Source organism: Emydura macquarii, unplaced genomic scaffold (assembly GCF_026122565.2).
Source record: "Emydura macquarii macquarii isolate MOO-44397 ecotype Brisbane River unplaced genomic scaffold, CSIRO-AGI_Emac_v2 contig_1363, whole genome shotgun sequence".
NCBI lineage: Eukaryota > Metazoa > Chordata > Testudines > Chelidae > Emydura > Emydura macquarii.
In genome coordinates this window covers 420,517-442,431 of record NW_027131500.1, presented here as the reverse complement: position 1 = coordinate 442,431, position 21,915 = coordinate 420,517, and the positions used below count along the sequence as shown (strand labels likewise).

At 41.1% G+C, this 21,915-nt stretch overlaps 1 protein-coding gene across 1 annotated transcript; it reads left to right on the top strand.

Moving 5' to 3' along the window:
- The first annotated feature begins 616 nt into the window (after positions 1-616).
- LOC137155565 (cytochrome P450 4V2-like) lies at positions 617-21,055 on the top strand. Its single transcript, XM_067551962.1, has 10 exons — positions 617-724; positions 2,697-2,782; positions 6,869-7,059; positions 7,519-7,588; positions 12,205-12,331; positions 13,545-13,736; positions 15,368-15,470; positions 16,505-16,639; positions 17,125-17,304; positions 20,760-21,055. The coding sequence occupies exons 1-10, from the start codon at positions 626-628 to the stop codon at positions 20,930-20,932; spliced, it is 1,356 nt and encodes a 451-aa protein (XP_067408063.1). The 5' UTR covers positions 617-625; the 3' UTR covers positions 20,933-21,055.
- The last annotated feature ends 860 nt before the right edge of the window (positions 21,056-21,915 follow it).

Genomic DNA, 21,915 nt, shown 5'->3' with positions numbered 1-21,915 from the left:
CACTCTTTCACACACGCAGTAGGACTAGCACATCTACAAGAAGCTTGTACTAATGACTTTACTACCAACACCGTCTGGTCTCTGTGTAGAAGTATCTCTCGAATGTGTGCCTCTAGCATTACTGTGGAACGATTCTCACCACCAAAGATTTATATTCCATCTATTATCAATGTTGTTGTTCATTAGTGAAAGATGAAAAGAAAAATTCATTACAGTGAGTATGGGTTTGTTGTTAATTCACCGGACTGGGAAATGAATGACATTTCCAGCTCTGCCATAGATTTCTTATGCAACCTTGGGCAAGTCATAGAATCTCTTTGTGTCTCAGTTTCCCATTTGTAAAAGGAGGATAAAAATACTTCCTTTATCCCATCTTTCATCTGTATTTTCTATTTAGATTGCAAGCAGGGAGCTAGCTCTTCCTGCAGAGTGCTTTTCATATTAAGGCCATGATTTCTGTTGGGAACCCTAACTGCTACTGTAATCAAAATAATAAAAAGTGCAAAAAACCAGCTTTGTTGCAGTAGCAAATCTAATACTATAGTGAATTTATAATCCATCAATTACAGAAGTTCTGGTTTTGGCCCATTCAAGCAGATTTTCTTTTCCAGATTTCTTTAAACAAATGATACAATACTATGAAGATTTCAGGACTCAACCGCTGTTAAAACTTTGGGTAGGACCATTGCCTATTTTGATTTTATATCATGCAGATACTGTTGAGGTGAGTATTCCTATCTCATTTTTAATAAATCTATTTGAACATGTCATGCAATTGTAGCACAAAAGATGTAAGAAATTCTACATTCCCTCACTGTAATTTATAAATTAGGAGCATCAAAATATTTGAACTGATGTAAGTTCAAGGCTCAAAGACAACAGTTTGTGAACCAATACTAATAAAGGCTTAATACAAAGAACAAATTGCCAAGGAAAATTTCAGTATATAAATTTAAGAAATGACTGATTATTTTTTCAAATTTATTTAATATTTTTGCCATGAATGGATCTCCCTTTCCCCTTTATTTCGGTATCTGTGGCACATACAGCATACGAGGACCGAAGCTTATGTACATATCAGTGGAAGACTGGACCCCTAAAATGTAAACTGCAATACTGAGGTCCTCTTGTTTCACATTTTTAAAAAAACAAATAAACCCTGTTTCCTTTTGCTTGAGTCGGCAAATATGGGCATATTCAGGGATTTAACTAACCATCACTATTATTCCCTAATTTGAAATTTTAAGTTGCTTCATCTCCAGAATTTACAGTAAAGATTGAAAATGGCTGGCCATGCAGCACTGACACCACCAGTCTTCAAAACTTCTTGTTGGGTCTACAGCTTAGCCTTCATCCTGGTTTCTCCCCTCCCATTTATGAACGTGCATTATAACTCTAGGCACTTCGGGGAGCACAAGGATTGCATGCCAGATGCTCCTCCCAGGGGTACGCTGCATGTCATAAAGGGTGACAAATCACTCTCTGTCTATGCATCTGAGGCACAATAAGCCCTGGTGCTCTCATTAGAGAGGTGTGAGTACCACTGCCCTTTCCTATGGCAGCATGCAAATAGTGGGTCTAGCTCTGAATGTTTTGTAGTTCAATTGGAAATAAATGCAAAGTTTCTTCTTCTGTGTCTTTACATTGATTAAAAATATCTCCATGATTCTTGAGTGAGAAGAAATTTTAATCCAGGTTTTAGACTATGGAAAACCTTGAACTTCACTTTGCATTATCAGCAAAACAGGCTCTGAATGCACACTAGGTTTTGAATGTCAGTGTTGTGCTATCATCTTTGATGTACAGTTGTTTTTTATTAGCAAGTGATATATGGTTGAGATATATTTTATTGTATTTATATAATAAAGTGCATACAAACAAACCTCTTGACAGAACTTGAGTATAGACCGTCTATCTGATGGAATAGATATAACTTACATCAATCAGATTCAAACTGAAAAATGTATTTAATTAAAATCATAAGCACTATTTTGAAACAAGAGTGCATAATTAAAGCAGCCTCAGATATCTCTTCTGCCACTGATGATCAGGACACTTGTTTATGTATTTCAGTGTATAAAATGAGCCCACTACCATCAACTTTAGATATGTACACTGTTCAGTCTTAAATATACATACAAAAATTTCAAGCTGATCCAATGCCACCCCTAGGAGTCCTGTGCTACCTTGTGCCACAGACAGGAGTAAAACTGTCTCTACAGTATCATAGAGCCACTCTTGCAATTTTGCGGTTACATTTCTGACAATCCAGCCAACAAATGGAGTTAACATTTCATTCCTGTGACCTTTTAACTATTATATATTATTGTACAAAATGAAGAAAATTTGAAATTAACAATATTTTCAAAATGAAAAACTGAAGTATTATACTCCAAAAATGTCAAAACAAGACATTTTGACATTGCCAGAACTTGTGTAATTCATTGTTTCTCCAGAATGAAATTTCAGTGAAATCAACATGATGTTTTGAAGCATATCAGTTGTGATAGAACTGCATTTTTAACAGAAAATGGTTCCATCAAAGTTTTTAGACTAGCTTTATTGACTGAGCCATGTACATCATAGCTTTGACCATATCCTGCAAATGTCCTCTTATAAAATACAACAAGTAAATAATGTTACCAATTTCTTTTTCTAAAGAGAGATTTCCCCTCCATCTTTTCTTCTCCTGATAGGTTATTCTAAGCAGTTCAAAGCACATACAAAAATCCTATCCATACAAATTTCTACATCCATGGCTTGGCACTGGACTTCTAACAAGGTATGGTAATAAACAAATCTAGTCAAGTCCCTTTAAAGTTATGCAAAGTTTAATTTTAAGTTATAATGTATGTTGACTGCCTGAAGACTGTAATGTTACATTTTATTTGCAAGTAAGCAGAATAACAACTCAGTTATAGTATAAATATTCGAATAAAAAGTACAGATGCCCAAAGAGCCATGTGTGGCCTGCAGTGCACTAAAATGGAGTCTGCCTGCCACTATCAGGAGCCTAGAAAAAACACCAGTTCTTGAAAGAGTCATGTGTAGGGCCCTCAGTCTGTTTTTGTAAATGTCCTGGTCATAGCATTTTAAAAATCTTGAATTTCACAGTTTCAGGTATTTCAATCTTAAATTTCACGGCATTGTAAGAAAGCATGAATGTGTATTTAAAAATGGCAAAATATAAATATGTAAAGCCATTAAGACTCAGCATTTCTCAAACTGGGGGTCCTGACCCAAAAGGGGGTTGCAAGGCTACTGTAGGGGGGTTGTGGCATTGCCACCCTTGCTTTTGTGCTGCCTTCAGAGCTGAGTGGCCGGAGAGCGGCAACTGCTGGCTGGGCGCCTGGCTCTGAAGGCCTCACAAAAGTAATGGAGGCAATTCCGCAACCCACCCTACAATAGCCTTGCCCAACCCCCTTTTGGGTCAGGGCCCCCAGTGTGAGAAATGCTGTGCACTTTTGTAGGCTTTTACCCAGTAGTGTAGGGTAAAATACACAAAAGACCAGATTTCATGGTCCGTGATGCATTTTTCACAGCCATGAATTTGGTAGGGCCCTAGTCATGTGATGTGAAAAATGTGAATGGGACTTCAAAACAAATGATGTAGCAAGACCTCACTCAAATGCACAAAGCTCAAATTTTCATAAATGATAGAACCAGTTTTCAATTCTTCAACAAAAGAATGTCAGCCAATTATAATCCAGCAAAATCAAATATTATCCCCACACAAATGACATATTTACTCTTATTAATCTAGCCCTCACCTGTGCTCAGATTCGCTTCATGAACTTCAATGGGAGCCATGTGCTTCTGAAAGTGGAACTCAGCCCTGTTTGCACTTGTCAAGACAGTGGCTGATGCATGGGAGGGCATAAAGAGTCATGTCCTGTCACCTCCTGATTTGCTGCTTGGCTTGTACTGAGCATGCTCAATAACACTGCTGAAGCTGGCTGCCCTCACTTTGCTCTCTCCTCAACTAGTGGCAGGCACGGCTCATCTTTACCTCAAGGGACTGCCGGGTCAAACCTGAGCAGTGCTGCACCCCCATGACAGGATTGTAATGCCACACATTGAAATTTTAGTGTTGTTAGTTGCTTGTTTTGCTGCTAAATGTAAGCAAAGCAGCATATGTTTAGATGCCATACTAAGTTAAAGTGAGAATGGTTCAGTTATGCCTACTATGAAAAACTTCTGGGGGCACACCTGCTGGCTATGGCCTTAGATTAAAGGATTCATATTTAAAATTGGTGCAGCTGAACTAACTCTCCTATCTATAACCCTTGGGATTTATGACACTGAAAACCGCACAACAACAATTTTTAAAAATATTTTACCAGAGGGAGTTCATGCCCCTTGTTTACTGATAGTTGATCAGAAGAGATTGTCCTATCTATATGTGCAATCTGATGGGTATTACATACTAACTCCTGGAAAGTGCTGTTTCACAAAAAGGCTTATTTTCTTATGATCATGAGCCAAATTTCCTTATTTCCATTGAAGTCAGTGAGGTCCGAGTCAACAATAGATGCAGTGTAATTTCTTAATATGGCTACATACATGAACAATATTCTTCAGTGAAAAACTCCTATGATATTTGAGAGTAAATGTGTTTATAAGTGGCATTGTTAACTGACTGTACTTTGGTAGAGAGATCAATCGTCATTTCAAAACTAAACAAAATTAAAGTATTTCATTTTGAAATGTCAAAATGGAACATTTCAACATAGAACTTTTTTCCCCCAGTTTTATTTTGAAACAAAACTTCTGGTGGCCCCAGAAATACGGAGATATGTCTCTCTCACATAGTTCTACATCTGGAGAGTTCTTGGGGGATGGGGGAAGGAAGATCCTGGATCAGTCCATTTTTTCCTTTTTCCATCCCACTGCGACATAGAATCAGAGTAATGTAGGGCTCAAAGCGACCTCAAGTCCATCCTTCTGCACTGAGGAATACCTAGGCACTGTCCCTCACAAGTGTTCACCTAGTGTGTTCTTAAAAACCTCCAGTGATGGGGATTTAACAACCTCCCTAGGTAACCTATTCCTGTACTTAGCTATCCTTTATAGCTAGAAAGTTGATGATACTTCTCCTGCCTAAATCTCCCTTTCCACAAACTAAGCTGATTACTTCTTGTCCTACCCTTGGTGGATATGGAGGAAACTTGATCACTGTCCTTATTATAACAACCTATTACATATTTGAAGACTGTTATGAAGTCCTTCCTCAACCTTCTCTTCTCTAGTCTAAACATGCCCATTTCTTTCAACCTTCCCACATAGATCATGTTTTCTAAACCTTTCCTTGTTTTTATTGTTCTTCTCTGGACTCTTTCCAGTTTGTCCTCATCTTTCCTAAAGTGTGATGCCTAAAGCTGGACACAGGGCTCAAGCTCAGGCCTCGCCAATGCTAAGTAGAGGAGAACAATTATTTTCCATGTACTACCTATGACACATCTATTAATAAATCCCAGAATGACATTTGTGACAGTACCTGCTTACAGATGCAAGCACATGTCTAACATGTATCTACCATTTCAAGATATTTTCTAATGATTTTGATGATTTTTTTCCATATTTTTTTTGCTGTTTTAGAAACTCAGAACAAACTAACATTGTGGCTGGATCTCATAGCATGAGAATGATCTCATAGGAGTGCTGTATTCCTGATTTCCACTATAGAAAAGGGAGGGTTAGGTTCAAGGAAATGCTCAGTCATTTAAGAAAATTAGAAGGAAGTTTAGGGGGTTCTGGGAGCTCTCCTGCTAAAAACAAGAATATTCTATGTCCCCTGCTGATTCCATCGGAGACACAGCCTAGGTCTACTCTTAAGATTGCAGCTGGGGTTCAGCAGAAGGAGCAGACATTGAGTAGCTAAATAGAGAAAGTCCACTGACTCCTTTGGCCAATCTATTATTATGATCGGTCAAGATCAAGCACATCTATACCTCAAACTCCAACAAGTAGGGGACAGGAGAAGTATCATCAGACACCCCAGCAAGTGAGGTGGTTGGAGTAGAACCAGCTCATTCCAGAGTGAGCCAGATGACTTGGGAGACTGGGATCAAACATCCCAAAAGAGCTAATTGTGTGCTAATTCAATCTGCAAACAGGGCGATCTGGGGCATCCTGCTCTCCACAGCAGAGAGGGACCGCAGAAACGTATTATTGGCCTGCATCTGTCTCACCACCTTAACAGCTCTGTGGGAGATAAATCCTCTTCTCTGAGTAACATTCGGTAGATGATACTGATACAGTAAACTAGACCCATATTAGGCTATAACTTCTTAATCCTCACATTTTTACAAAGGGGAAAAATGAGGGCAGGCACAATTATCAGTGAAAATGGGCTTAAACGGGGCTGTGATGGTAAATATTTAACAAGGCGATTTTTATGTATCCTTCTCACCCACTTCTACCCTCAAGTGCCTTCTTAATGTCAGTCCTTGTCTTAGTGCAACTTTGTTCACAGTATTTGTCTTGTAGCAGCTACAGCTAGCACCAAGCTGTTAGTAGCACTGTATGATTAGAAGAGTTTTGTAGCAAATTGTACTTCCAGTTTTCTCCTTCTCATGAAATGTGCTGGCTGCAACTACAGACATTAATTGATGTATTAAAAATGTTACAAAATCATTTAAGCTGTTCATCAATGAAGATGGGCTAACAGAGAGACTACATTGGCAACATTCTGTTGTTATTTCCTTTGTGATGAGTTTAAGGGGACCAGATAGCAAGTGTGAAAAATCGGGACAGAGGGTGGAAGGTAATAGGTGCCTATATAAGAAAAAGCCCCTATAAAATTGGGACATCTGGTCGCTCTAGATGAGGTTTTTTTATATTTAATTTCCAACTCTTTATTTTGTAGCACTGGAGAAAAATGGCGTACGAGAAGGAAAATGATAACTCCCACTTTCCACTTCACAATCTTAGCTGATTTTCTAGAAGTTATGAATGAACAAGCCAATATTTTGGTTGAAAATCTTGAAAAGCATGTTGACAAAGAGCCGTTTGATTGCTTTCTAGACATCACTCTCTGTGCCCTTGATATAATCTGTGGTAAGTTGTGGTGATGATTCAATCGTTGCTGTGACAGGTTTGTAAATGATACGGACAGTTAAAAGTAGAATTGTTACAATGCTGCAGTTTCATTAGTTGAGATAACTAATTAAAAAGGCCCTGCTTGTCCTGTAACAATACTTTGTGTATTATCTACACTGACACATCTTTTCTATTTTAATTATATTTGTATCTGTCTGAACAATCAAATATTGGGTTATGAGAACCTTTTATCCAAGGGATAGGACTGGATATGTAATCTAAATTGAGGGAGAGTTAAAGGAATAGGAATATTAGGACTAAATGCAGAAAAAATACACCTTCTAAAAAAAAAGAGAAATCTATGAAATGAGGATGTAAATAGCTGCAGTGCTTGCATGCAACATGACAGTATGTTGTCAATGAATTTGACTTTTTACCCAGTTAACTTTAGTAAATTTCTGTTTTCTCTTTCTCTAGAAACTGCAATGGGCAAGAAGGTTGGTGCACAGAACAATAAGGATTCTGAATATGTCCGGGCTGTTTCTAAGTAAGTGTAGACCTGCACAAGGCCTCCTGTTTCACCTTAGTCCTCCCTTGCTCATCTGTGGGGATGAGGAAGAGCATATCTGAGTGGCAGGATGATGGTAGAACCTATGTAAACTGTACATGCACAAAGGAGACCTCTGTAATAGCTGCACAAGGCCAGCTGCTCCAACCTGTGAACAGGTTGCAATAGCACTCCAGCCCTTCCATGGCTAATGTTGGCTGGAATAGTTGCCATTGTTCTTTTGAGCCTTCTTTTTGGGGATGCCGGGAGATTGGGACACTGAATCCACATAGCACACAGTTGGTTTGCACCTTGTATAATCATTCCCACCAGTGCAAAGTGGGAATGAAATGCTATCAGATTGGAATAGTAAAGTTTTGCATGCATGATGCATTGCTGTAAAACAAACAAACACAAAAAACTTCACAAGGTGCAGTGCAACATTGCATGTGACTGTTTGACTTTAGTGCAGTTGCATGTTTCATATGTCAACGTAAAATATGGCCTAATGTGAAGTTAAAGTACCAGATTCTCATTTGCACTAAAGTCCCTTTATACTAACCTACTAGTATAAAGTGGGTGTATCTTTAATTTAATTTTGCTTCAAGGGTCTTTTATGCTGCTAGAGGTAAAGGAGTATCAAACCTTAGAGGCTATATCTAATTATATTTGAACAACTCTGTCACAGGATGCCTATGAGCCACCAATGTGATATGTCTATGAAAAAGGCAAAAGTGATACTAGGATATATTGGGCAGGGCATCTCTACTAGAGATAGAGAGGTATTAATGCCATTGTACAAGACACTGGTAAGATCTCATGTGGAATAGTGCGTACAGTTCTGGTCACCTATATTCAAGAAAGATTCATTCAAACTGAAACTGGTGCAGAGACCAGTTCCTAGGATGATCAGGGAATGGAGAGCCTATATTATGAGAGGAGACAAGAAAAGCTTGGCTTGTTTAGCTTAGCAAAAAGAATGCTTATAATTGCTCTCTCTAACCATACAGTAGGTCAGCAAGGGTGAAGAACTGTTTAAGCTAAAGGATAATGTTGGCACAAGAACACATGGATATAAATTGATCAGGAACAAGTTTGGACTGGAAATTAGAAGATGGTTTCTAATCATCAGAGGGGTGAGGCTCTGGAACTGCCTCCCAATAAGAGTTGTGAGGGCAAATAACTTAGTTAATTTTTAGAAAGAACGGGACACATATATGAATTCAGTTGTCTGAAGGGGTTGCTTGTGATGGTATGGGGTAGGGCTCAGCAATCTTGGGGTTCACATTTCGTTAATGGCTTACTTCCTAAAAGCTCATGCTTTAGGGCTGCAGCCATCCACCTACCTGCAGGGGTCGGAGGAGGAGTATGGGTTGGTCTCCTTACTCTGAAGCATCAGAGATAGCAACAGCTGGAGATGGGACATTGGACAGGCAGGGCCCGGACTCTGAGGTGGCACTGAGCATTCTCTTTCTCAGGTGCTTGGCTGGCTGGTTCTTGCTCACATGGGCAGGGTCTAATTGATCCCCATATGTGGGGTCAAGAAGAAATTTTCCCCCAAGTCAGATTGGCAGTGACCTTAGCTGGTTTTCGCCTTCCTCTGCAGTGTGCAAGTGTGGATCACTTGCCAGGATTATCTGGGTATATCTCACTTAATCATTTCCCTGCCATTGCAGGGTCCTTGGGCATGGGTGCACCTCAATACCTGCTATTCTCTGCCTGTGGCGCATGATAATATAACCCTCTGAGCTGTAATACTTTGGTCTCATTTCTGCTGTGGGGTTTAGTGCGTGAGTGGTGGTGATGGTAGCCTGTGATACAAAGGAGGTCAGACTAGATGATCTGGTGTCCTTTCTAGCCTTAAACTCTGACAATGATTTCTTTTGTGGCTGACTCTTTTTGGTTTTCTAAAGTATTTGAAGCTATGTTGCAGATGCATGGCCCAAACCCTTCAGAGGGCAGGGCAGGCCATTACTGCAGACTTTAGGGTTAACTTTGCCCATGAATGCATTGTAAGTCCCTGCAAAAATATGGTCTGTGATGAGTGAGGATGGACTGAATGAGCTAATACTTCTGTTCCATAATTTCTATTTAGTTACAATTGTGTGCTTGTCTCACTGAAAAATTGTCCTGGCAGAATTTCTTTCCATTGTTTGTTTATCAAATGACATTGCTTATGTAACCGTTCTGTCAGACTAAGTCGGCAGCAGCAAGGGCCGGGTTCTATATCTAGGGGTCCCCGTCAATGGTACCACACTAAACTGGCTCAAGCCCCCATCCAGTCACCTGAGAAATCACACACTATCCCCTGGGTGCCCCAAAGGGCAATACTTCCCCTCTCGCAAGCACAGAGTCTGAGTGTAGAAAGTAAACCTTTTAATAACAGAAGGAAGTAACACAGCACTGGTTTGGGAAACAGTGCAAACAGAATTCATGAACTCAGTGAGCCAAACCCACCCCAGAGTACGGGGTATGTCCTTCACCTCTCCCTTCACCTCTCCCTTCTTGCTTTCTCCGGTACTGACCATCATAGTTGCAGTGTCCACCTCTTGGTTGGGGCTCAGCCAGTCCCCCTCTGCAGGCTCCTGCTGGATGCAGGCTCAACCAGGCCTCCTCCACTGCTGCCTCCTGCTACCTCTGGGTGCCACTGAGTCCCTGCTTCTGACTCTCGCCGTCTGCTGGCGCCAACCGCTCCTGGCTCCCACTGTCTGCAGGCCCCCTTCAGTCTATAGATGCTAACTGATCCTGGCATCTGCAGGCGCTGACCACTCCTGGCTCCCTCTCACTGCTGGCATTGACTGTTGTTGCTTCTGCCATCTACTGGCACTAACTGATCCTACCGTCTGCAGGTGCCCCCCACTGCTGGCACCTCTCAGTTGGTTGTCAGTCAAAGTTTCTCTAGTGATTCAGCTCTTAGTGAATTTCAGCTGATGGGAAAACCTTTTGCTGACACAGGACCAAAGTCTCGGCTTTTAACAAACTTAAGACTCCAAGAGAAATCATTAATTCTACCTTTTAACAGTGGGAGGAGATAATCAATCCATGCCTGCAGGTAACCCTTTGCCAAGGCTAGTGCAATCTCAACAGGAGACTTCTACTTCCTCTCTCTCCCCTTGTAATGCTGAAACATCCGTCCGCCACCCTTTTTGGGCTCTGTTTAGGTGACAGTGAATTTTTCATCAGAATAGGCTAAACACAGATTTGATGCCATTTGTTCATACAATTGAAGGGCAACATTCAATTTACCCCTGCAGTTAACACAACAGTGACTTGTAACACAATACCAGACAAATTGACCATTTCGCATCATGCTCTACACCTAGTGTGCATATGCAATATGCTGAGTACTTAATTGTACTCATGCAAATACAAAGCCCATGCAAATAACGTGCCCCCCTTTCAGCTGCTGAGCAGGGAGACACTCAGACCTTGCTTACACTTATGCTTTGGAATTGTGGAGAGATTGAAATCAGAGGAAAGGTCATGTAAATTGTTTGATTAATTAAAAAAACCTCAACCCTTTGTTTTCAGTGTACCCACTGACATCTGAGTTACTCCAGAAATATACTTGTGTGAGAGAAAACACAGGCCCCAAGTTTCTTTTTCATAGTGACAAGCTTCTTTGATTACTACTGCTTTTAGATGGGAATAGATTTCACTTGTGAGGCAGAGGGACCACCAGTGCTTTCTTGTGGCACAGCAAGTTCCTGCAGGCACAATTCACTCTGCTTCCTCTACAGGAATTCAGAAGAAACTCACTCGTCGTCAGAGTCTTTAAACATTTCCCCTTCTCCTGGGTTCAGATTTATTTAGGTTACACAGCTTCCCCAAAAGAGCTCCCCTTTAGGTAGAGGGGACTTAACAGCCCTCTCCCTTAGGGCTGAGATTTTCTGTCAAGCCGCTCCTTTTATTGGTCTGAAGTAACATGCATAGCCCAACTGTTGCTTTCAACCAGCTTCTCTTTCACCTAGGCCCAGTTAGTCCCTAGGCTCAAAGGGACAGCAAGTCATCTTATTCTGCTGGTGACTCTCTGTTTGAGGAAAGAGGCAGCATAAAACAACTCTCTTTCCCTGAGCTGATTCTGGTTGGTTGGGAGAGAAGGGAGCCTTGCCCTGCCTTCTCTGCAATGCTTCTGGTTCTGGGCTCTCGAAGGAATAGAAGCATAGGTTTTCCTCAAATACAGACTGTTCTCCTCGAACCACTTCCTCTCTCCCTATATCTGTCTTTTGTCAATTTCCTGGACACTGGGGTACCAAACCTTAAAGGGGCCAAACCATGGGAAAAGGGTGGGATGATCCCTAGGTCCTTCTATCCTTAAGGAGACAGATCACTCCTGTCACAACTTGACAGAAGCAGTTCATTTAATAGAAACTTGAAAAATAAGATAGATGCTACTGCGCATTATAACTAATAAAAAAAAAAAACGTGGATTGTTGGTATCCCTAAAGACTAGACAAAATGATTGTGTTTGAAATTTCAGGTGGTACTTGCATCATCTTTTCTAGGACAGGAAACTTAGACCCTCTAGGCTGTTGGGGACATGGTGGGAATTTTTTATTGTTTTTTTTTATTTTTTTTGAAGTAAGTATAATTCAATGTTGTTTGTGTTACCCTAGGATGAGTGACCTCATTGAGCATAGACAGAAGTCTCCTTGGCTTTGGGCTGACTTGACGTACCCTATGTTCCAAGAAGGAAGGGAACATACTAGAAGCCTCAAGATTCTTCACACTTTCACTGACAATGTAACCTGCTATTCTTTTTTCTATTGTGTTCCAGACAATGAAGAGACATACAGTACTAACGATAGAGATTTCAGATCAGAATGTGGTGACTGGGTATTCAGCCATTGGAAATATCATCTGAATTGAGAGATGTGCCTAGGATAGGAAAACTGCATTTTTATGATAGTCAGTCACTAAAGGAATGCCCTGAAGAGAAAGATATGATAAACTTAGAATCTATTGCTTGGGTATTGATTTAAGCTAATCGGTAACGCTTACATGGGAATAGTATAACTCATCTTTAGTTGGGGGAGGAGGGGAAGCCACAGAAAATCATCTTACTTTCCTTAAAATATAGTGTATTAAACAGCTTAAAATAATCTAGCTCCACACCATTAGTCTTGTAACAGCTGTAAAACCACAGCTATTGCAAATGCTGATAAGAATAACTATTTATCATTCCATGATTTAAATAAACAGTTTAAAAACTGCCCTACCTTAATTTTTAAATCTGTTCAATCATAGCTGTACAAACTGATTAATACCTAAAGACCAGATCCTATGGCAACAGGGAGATGAGTTGATGGAAGCAATGTACCCACATATTACACCAGAATTTTCCCTTTAATGAAGAAAGTTCAGTCCCAGTGCTTGATTTTTCCTCTCATTCCATGCCCGTTGTGTTCAGTGGTGCAGGAATCAGCCCTTAAATCTCTGTAGCTCCATGGCAGTCAAAGGAGTTAAACTAGAGAAAAGGAGAGGAGAATCAGATCCCACATCTGAATGGGATTCTGTTTCCTCTTGGTGCCAATTTGCATTCTGTGCAATGCCATGTCACTATACAGTATTGTGATGTTGTCTGCTAAGGCCACAGCCTGGTGCTGAGGGCTCAGAAATGAAGAACAGACAAAGCAAGGAATCAGCACAGTTTTCCTGTCAGTAGTACTGGGTGCATACTCATAAGTAGCCTGTTTTGTAAAAAAGCAGGACGTAAAACCTCAGAATACCCATGATTCACAGCATGGACAAGTGCAAACTCAGCATGCAAATACTAAGGGGATGAGTAGATACGCCCCTTTCTACCACCAACCAATGCATAGCATGGAGTCAGGGATACAGTCCATTTTTAAATATGTGGGATAAAATTTATTTTAAAGTGTATGTGAACAGGGGCCCCACATCACTGGATTGTGGAATTTAAGCCAGGAACTGTATATACATTTTTATATTTAAGGTTATTGCAGAAAAATCCTGTGAAATAAATAACCAAGAACAGCATAAAACTGACTCTGATGGCAACTACGAACAAAGTGGGCCCAAAAAGAGAAGAGCTTTTCTTGATATGCTTCTGAATGCAACTGATGACAAAGGGAACAAGTTGAGCTACATGGATATTCGTGAGGAAGTGGATACTTTCATGTTCGAGGTACCCCAATGAGCTGTGGACTTTCAGAGCTTGAGATGTTCTGTGAGGAAATTGGGATTTTCCTCTTATTAGAACAGAAGCTTTATTTTCAGGATTCAATCGTAACTGTAATAGTGTAGGAGGAGTGTGAGAAGAGCTTGATGCACACATTGCAGTATAAAATCTCATTGTTCAGAACAAAAAATATATCCAGAGCAAGAAATCCTCAATAGTGTGAGTTGCGATGTTGCGGGAGAAAGTTGCAAATTTCCAAGTCAGGATTGCAGTCCACTAGCAGGACTGTGTGCCCAATCCTGCAAACAATGGCACATTTGAGCAGACCCCACCCACGCCAATAGTCCAGTGACTACTGTGGAACTACTGCCAGGGGCCAGGGTTTGCAGGTCTGGGCCCTTAGGGCCTCCTCCAAAGCCTATCCAAATCAACAGAAGTCTTTCCATTGAATCTTTGAATCAGGCTCTTATTGAGAAGCTGATAGTGCTTACCTAGAATAGATAGATGTAAACCTAGACATATAGCAATTGCCATAGGTGCTGGAACTAGGGACACTACCCGCCTGGCTTGAAGTAGTAATAACAACCCAAATACATGGTTTCTGCCTTCAGCACCCACACTATAAAAATTGTTCCGGCACCACGGGCAATTGCTGCACCTGATCTGAACTGTCCCAATCTCTTCTCACATTGAGATCAATCCATGCTACTAATCATGTTGTTGGCTGTCTTTGGACCCTTTCTGTTACTGTTGTATCTGTTGTGATGCAGGATGACTGGAAATGATCACACTGAGCCTGATTCACTGCTGTGTTGCTACAGTTTTCTACTGGTGTAACTCTGTGTACACCCTGAGGCTGTTGAATTAATTGTGCCATGGTCGCAAATGCTCTGTGGCTCAATAACGGTAAATTTGATTAAAATTAAACCCCCCTCCTCCCCCAAATGTGTTGCTAGTGAACATCCCCTTGTTTTATTTAGCATATAGTACCCGAATGGATCAGTTTTATGTTTGTAATATATCATTTTAGCAAAATCATCTCTCTGCCCTCTTTGGTAATTGATGGTAATACTATATTTACAATCCCATATTAAAAACATAGTGAATAACTAAAACATCAGGAATACTTATATTTCATTGTAAAGAGGTGAAGAAGGGAAATGCCCCTCTAGCATTGCCTGTGTGGAAAATATAGTGACTTTAAGATTACTGTATAGTGTGCAAATTATTGTCAATATCCAGAGAGATTTAGTGGGTCAACCAACTTATGTCTAAAAGGAAGCAATAGAAAACTTCTTCCTCAGAGACTGAATGTAGAGGAAGACCCTTCACCTGGCCAACATAGAATAGCAAAGTAATAGAAGAGGGATAGCAAAGGGACGTCTGCTTATTAAATGTTCTGATTTGTTTCAGTTTTTTTCTTAACTTAGTCTCCATTCATCCTATTACATAGCTGGTTATTTCCTTTTCAAACTTGAGTACCAGATTGTTACATAGATTCATATATTCTTAGCTTTTCTTCTTTACTTGTATTGTTAAGCTATACCACTATAATATCACTAGTTTCTTGAATATATTTATCTTCCTATGGATGAGGAAATGCAGACCTGAACATCTGAATAAATCTGTACCTCCAGGGACATGATACAACAGCTGCTGCTCTTAACTGGGCCATCTACTTGCTTGGATGTCATCCTGAAATACAGAAGAAAGTTCAGAGTGAATTGGATGAAGTGTTTGGTAAGTTTCTACCGTTTGCTTGGATGTGGGTGTAAGTTTGCAGGGTACAGTATATGATTAATAGTCATTTCTATCTAGAGATTTATAAAGGAAAATAAAGAGTTGCCCTCCCACTTAACTCTGTGCTGCCACTTAACTCTGTGCTGTAACTCTTCTGGATAAAGAGATGTCAGTGGGAGCTGGTTTGATGCTAAGGGAATTGGGACAGATTGCTTCGATTGTAAAATCTTTGGAGCAGGGACCATCACTTTGTTCTATATTTGTACAGCGCCTGGCACAGTGGGATCCTGGTCCACGACTTGGGCTCCTAGGTGCTGCTGCAATACAAATATCAAGTAATAATAGCAGTTCAAGAATAGCACAAGAATAAACATTTAGACAAATGATTCAAACCCATAAGTATAACCTGGGTGCCTAATGGGGGATATCTCTTTAAGAGATTAATCTAAGAGATTCCATAGGTAGGAATGAGTTGTGGGTGTCTGTTGGGTCAATGTAGTTAGGCAGATGCACAATGAACGCTGCACCCTCAGAAGTTTTTGGAATTGGGTATGGTAGTTTGGGGTATGCTCAATAGGTTTCCTGTTGCTGGACTCAGACTTCAGGAAGGTAAGTAGTCAGGGCAGCTGCTTTGCAAAGGTCCATGTATGCTGTGTGGGTTGGACGGAAGAAGCTGAGCCACAGGAGTGGAATGCAGGCAGTTTTCCCTAACTCTAAAGCATTTAAATTAAGTTAATTCCTTTTGTTCTTTTTGGACTTGAATGTGGGGAGGTTGACCCTGGGCAATACTTGCTGAAGATCCTTAGTGACTGAATTCTGGGTCTCCGGGTGCTTTTCTATGGGAGTTAGGTGTTTGTAGGCCCTGGAGAAGGGCAATGAAGTAAATTCTAGCCCACCCAAAGGTTACATACTCCCAGTGGTGGAGTTTTAGATTTGTCAGATTTTAAGATAGCTGTGAGCCCAGCTGTGAGCTGGCTTGTGTTTAGTCTGATTAAGACAGTTGTTTCTCACACGCCTTTTGTGATTCTGATCAGGTAACTCTGACCGTCCTGTCACAATGGATGACTTGAAGAAGCTCCGGTATCTTGAGTGTGTTGTTAAAGAAGCTCTTCGTCTCTTCCCTTCTGTTCCAAACTTTGCCCGCACCACAAGTGAAGATTGCCATATTAGTAAGTATTATTATTTATTTATTTATTTGTGTATTATCATAGCATGTAGAAGACCCTTCTATGGACCAGGACCCCTATATGCTAGGTACTGTACAAAAAAAAGTACAAAAAGATGTTCCCTGCCCCAAAGGACTTACAATCTACATATAAGACAAGAGAGAACAGATGGATACAGACAGACCAATGGGTAGTACAAGAAAGCAATAAGATTCTATTGGTTAGCAGGTTATGTTCTTACATCAGCACAACAGCAGTCTAGATGTTGTCAAGTTTTTGAAGGGCTTGCTGCAAAGAAGAGTTTTGAAGGAGGATGATGAATTAGTTTTGGGGATGTTTATGGATAGTAGATCTCAACCTTGTGTGTATTCATCATTTTTAGGTATGAGAAGTATCTGCTATCAAGGTGTTGCACAAATAAAGAACTGTTTTTGTGCTTGGTATCCATTTATAGGAAGCCACTGGCATGTTGATTATTTTTTTTGCAGGAGGATTTAAGATACCAAAAGGTACAGATGTACTCATTTGTACTTACGTACTGCACAGAGATCCAGAGATTTTCCCTAACCCTGAGGAATTCAGGCCTGAGCGATTCTTCCCTGAGAATTGTAGTGGGAGGCATCCATATGCATATGTGCCCTTCTCCGCTGGACCCAGAAACTGCATTGGTACGTAGTTGATGATAAAAGCTGAAGCATAATGGGTTTCTGTTACAGGGTGACACTGGCCCTTTAAGAAGGAAGAGGCCAGTGCACTTATGACTGGTCAGTTGACCCTCCCATTAGGCTTAAAAGAGGGCATCTGGGCCTTAGAGGAAAGGAGACCTGGAGAGTCAAAGCTTGAGAGGAGTCAGAGACAGGAAGAACCAGGAAAGAGCTGTCAAGCATTGCTTGGGAGAGAGCTACAGGAGACCTGGTAGATACAGCTGAGTTCTGAGGAGAGCTGGAGCAGAACTGCTGGTGGGAACTGACCGAAGTTGGGACCCTGATGAGCAGAATGCTTGGGCAGTGGCCCCTAGGCAAAAAGCAAAGATCTAGCTTGGTCAGGGGAAGCTGAGCCTAGAAGCAGAGGGTGGACTCTGGAGGGATGTTCCCTGAGCTGGTGTAGGATTCTGAGACAGGGAGGCCTGGGGAAAAAGATGCTGTGGGGAGCTCCCTTGTGGGAGACCTGACTTGAGGACCAATGGAAGAATCATGAAACTGGTCACTGGTGGATGGCCTGGAGATTGGACCCTAGTTGAGGGGCCAGAGGATCTGGGAACACAGTGCTGCTGTTGACTCCCTGGTGGGTGACCTTGTCGTGTTTCCCATGAAAAGGGGAATGGAAAAATAGTTGTACCTTTATTATGGGTTTGACAAGAATGATTTTTCTACAAGGGTTTTGGAGGAATTTACTGCACTGGTATATATGAATAAATTACTCTGAGAGCGGGCTTTGTATTGGACACTGAGAGACTGTTTCATGGGTGAACAAAAAAGGAAAAGTGAGGCAGAGGCACCTGTCGTGTTGTAGCCTACTGCTGGAGGGCGCTGTGTAGGGTGGCCCAGGCAGGGTTGCCCTATGACAACCCTGATACTTGGTCATTGAACTTACCACTAAGGCTGTTTAGGTGTAGTTGCCTTTGCTGCAGCACCCACAACAGAGCTTATACATTCAAATTGAAACACATCAGTCCTGTGTGCTTAATAACTGAGGCAGAGCAATTCTTACTGGTACCTCTTTCCTCAGATTGATGTTGTATTTACATTTTCTTTCTTCCCATGGGATTCTTCGGAGTTTTTTTTGTTTCCTCCTTACTGGGACTTGCTCCACATGTAACTTTGTATCATGCTAACATCATTTCTGGCTCAAGAGGGCTGGACAGGATTCCCATCCTACTCCAGAACCCCTCAAAGACACCCCGATAGCTCACTAGGGAACAACATGAGCCACTCTCTTTCTGTCCTTTCCCTTGGGATACATTTGCTGGCCATACAATGATCCCAACCACTGGTGGCCAGCATTTGGTGGGGAAAACGTAAGGACCCACCCCCCACAATCTTCTGAAGTGACTGCTGGGCTGTTCACTGAATTCCTAAAGCTTGTAAGCTATTCAGGGAAGGGACTGTGTCTACACATGTTTCTCTGAAGCACCTAACCCGGTTGTGGGTGCTCAGAAATAAACAACTTTTCGAGTATTGTATGTATTAAACAAGTGGTGTGACATCAAAGGAGCTGCCCCCCTATGGATCCTTAGTGCGGAAGCACTATTCTACCACACTAACTATGAATGGCTCAGAGTGCTGAGAGAGGGGCAGATTTCCATTGGTCCAATCTCCTTTCATTTTCAGGATTTTATTCCCTTCTGAATGGCTCAGTTCTAATGACAGAAGCACCACTACTGACAATGACCTCAGCAGCAGCAGCTTTTAAGACTCTTCTGTCTTCATTGTGAAGTTACAGTAGACATTCTCAGGAATCCAAATATAAATGAAGTAAAAAATGCTTTAAAGAAGCCCCAAACAAAGCCAAAGATTACTCTTCATTCTTGATCAGATCTTTGCCCATTGAAAGAGGAATTAACTTATCATAATTAGGCTAGCTATTGTTTCTAGTGCACCCAAATTATTTTAGAAGATTTCCAGGCATAAAGATTCCTGAGTAGACGGCTTGCAGTCTGAACAGACAGTGTACAGAGAAGGGGTTGAGGGAAGGGAGATAGACATTGTCAGAGTTCAGGGCAACTGCACATATTTCCCCTTGTGATCCAGTTAAGGAACCCACTCTAAGCTCTTGGGTGGAGAAGCATGATTCTCTCCCTCCTGACCAGGGTTTTTACAGGCTTCATGGTTCCCTGCCTACTGTGAATTTCCCAGCAATTTAGACTGCCTAAGCAGCCCTGCTTTGCTTTTTTTCCTCAGAAGCTTTAAACAGCATAGTGGCTCACAGTTATAAGTTATCATACAGCTCTTTCTAAGCAAGCACACTTTTTCTTAAGGTAAAAGCACCACAGAGAAAACCTATTAAAAACAGCAAAAGCACCTACACACATGCTAATAAGCTTACCAAAGATCACCCTCCTCCCCCATCCCTAGGAGGACTCTGGTTGGTGTGAGTCTTTTCAACCTTTCTTTAAGGATTGGGGACAACAGGTCCTGTCTATTTGCTGGATCAGAAAGAAGGCCCTGAGTCAGTTTAAGGTCAGACCATTTATCCAAAAGTCCTATCTTTGTCTGTTGGCCTCTGGAGAACCCAGTATGAACTAGTATATGTAAGCCTCTCCAGGTGGCAATACCTCTCTGGAAGCCTTACAACCTGAGTGAACTTGCCTCATTGCCCTGCAACTGTTCTGAGTTCCTGGAGGGCTGGGGTTCCCTGCCTTCATGGAATAACATACAATCCCTGGCCCATAACGATACATAAACTTAATACATTAAGATCTTCCAGAGATATTGCAGGGAACTGTCAGATCTCTCACAGACAGCACAACACAACTTTTAAAACCCTCTGCCTCTTTTTGTTTAAATCTTTGGCTAACTGTGTGGTCTGTGACCCTTGTCAAGTTCCTTTTATTTTTATTTCTGTCTATTTTCTCTCTCCTTCCTCCATTTTTCTCTTAAGCCTTTGATTATCTGTCTAATTCCTCCCCTGCCTATCTCACCAGCACCCCTCTACTTTTAGGATAAAAACTAAATCAACAAAGCTCTGTCTTTTTTCCTTCTGTGTGTGCTCTTCCTCTTCCTGCTGTACATGTGCTGTGATCCGTGAGCTAAGCCCTTCTCTCTCTTTCTCCTCATCCTCTTCTTTTTCATCCTTATTTAGGCCTATGTATGACACAATAGGGTCACATTTAGTATTAATTTTTCCTCTATGATACAGGGCTAACTTTAAGCTCCTCTTGCTTGAAGACCATGCATATTGTAAAGCTGACTCTTTCCAACTATAGATCTGGAAGGAAAGAGATCTCAGTCATAAATCCAAATCCCATTATTGGTAATTTCTGTACTACCTTGAATTTGGCCCATATTGGTTTATAATCTGTGACAACAGCTGCACAGTTCTTCTCATGCTGCTTTTTGTGGGAAAATTATGAGGGCTGTTAGTACTAAATCACTACTGTTTTTGTTTCAATTTTAATCTGAAGGCCAGCGCTTTGCACAGGTGGAAGAGAAAGCTGTTCTAGCCAACATCTTACGGCGCTTTTGTGTAGAAACAAGTCAAAAGCAAGAAGAACTTGGTGTGGTCGCAGAGCTAATTCTTCGCCCAAATAATGGCATCTGGATCCAGCTGAAGAGGAGACGAGCATGTATGTCATAAGAAGAAAGTTTCCAAAGATTTTAGATTGTAAAACTTGCTCAGCAGTATCCTGCAGTTCACTCTTTGATCTTTGTGTTCTTTGATCACAAAGAATGATTTTACTGAATTGTAAATATATCAAAATATTTCAGAATCTCTGGGCCTTTTGTACTATAAATATTTAACTTAGGGATATGATCGTTACTTACCAGTCCATTGGCAGGATGTCTCAAAACGTAGTATTGACATCTGAACATCTTGTATCCTTACCAGCCATTATCGTGGCGCTTTACATCAACTTTCAGATACCATTATTTATGTTGCTCCATGAACTGATCAGCTGACTGACTTCTTACCCTTGAGAAGAGGTTATTCAGGTACATGATGGGCCCAGCTTCCACTCTCCCAAGGGTAGGGGTACAAAGGTTGCCTTCTAACCATAGTCTCTTAATTGCCAACTCAAGGTGTGGTTACAGTCTCCATTAGAATATTTTTGGTGGACAATTCAATTGCTTATGTGAAAGAAATCAGACAACTATAGTTTTTGCATGGAACTGCAGCCTTGACAGGCTAAATGTAGAGGACTTTGTGAATTTTGAGCTACCTGAAAAGTACGAGCGAGACCCTCAGCTGGTGGGAATCAGCTTAGCTCTATGGACATCAGTGGAGATGTGTGAGTTTACACCAGCTAAGGATCTGGCTCAGTATATTTAGTGATCATTCATCAAACCTGTTTTTTGTCGTTGAGTTCATTCTGCAATTTATGTTCCAAACTCTCCTCTCACTTAAAGCAGTGCAGTTTTACTGGCTTCAGTAGACTCATCCCAGTGTGAAAAGAGTGTGGGGGGAGAGGAGAGAATTTCACAAATGACTGTGTGCCTATTGAAGGGAGAGAAATCTATTTTACAGAAAGTGTGTGTTCTTCATAGTTATCTTTGAATGTTTGTTGCAGCTTTGACTGTTGGATTAATTTGTCACATAATTTATATTGTACGGTAACAGCT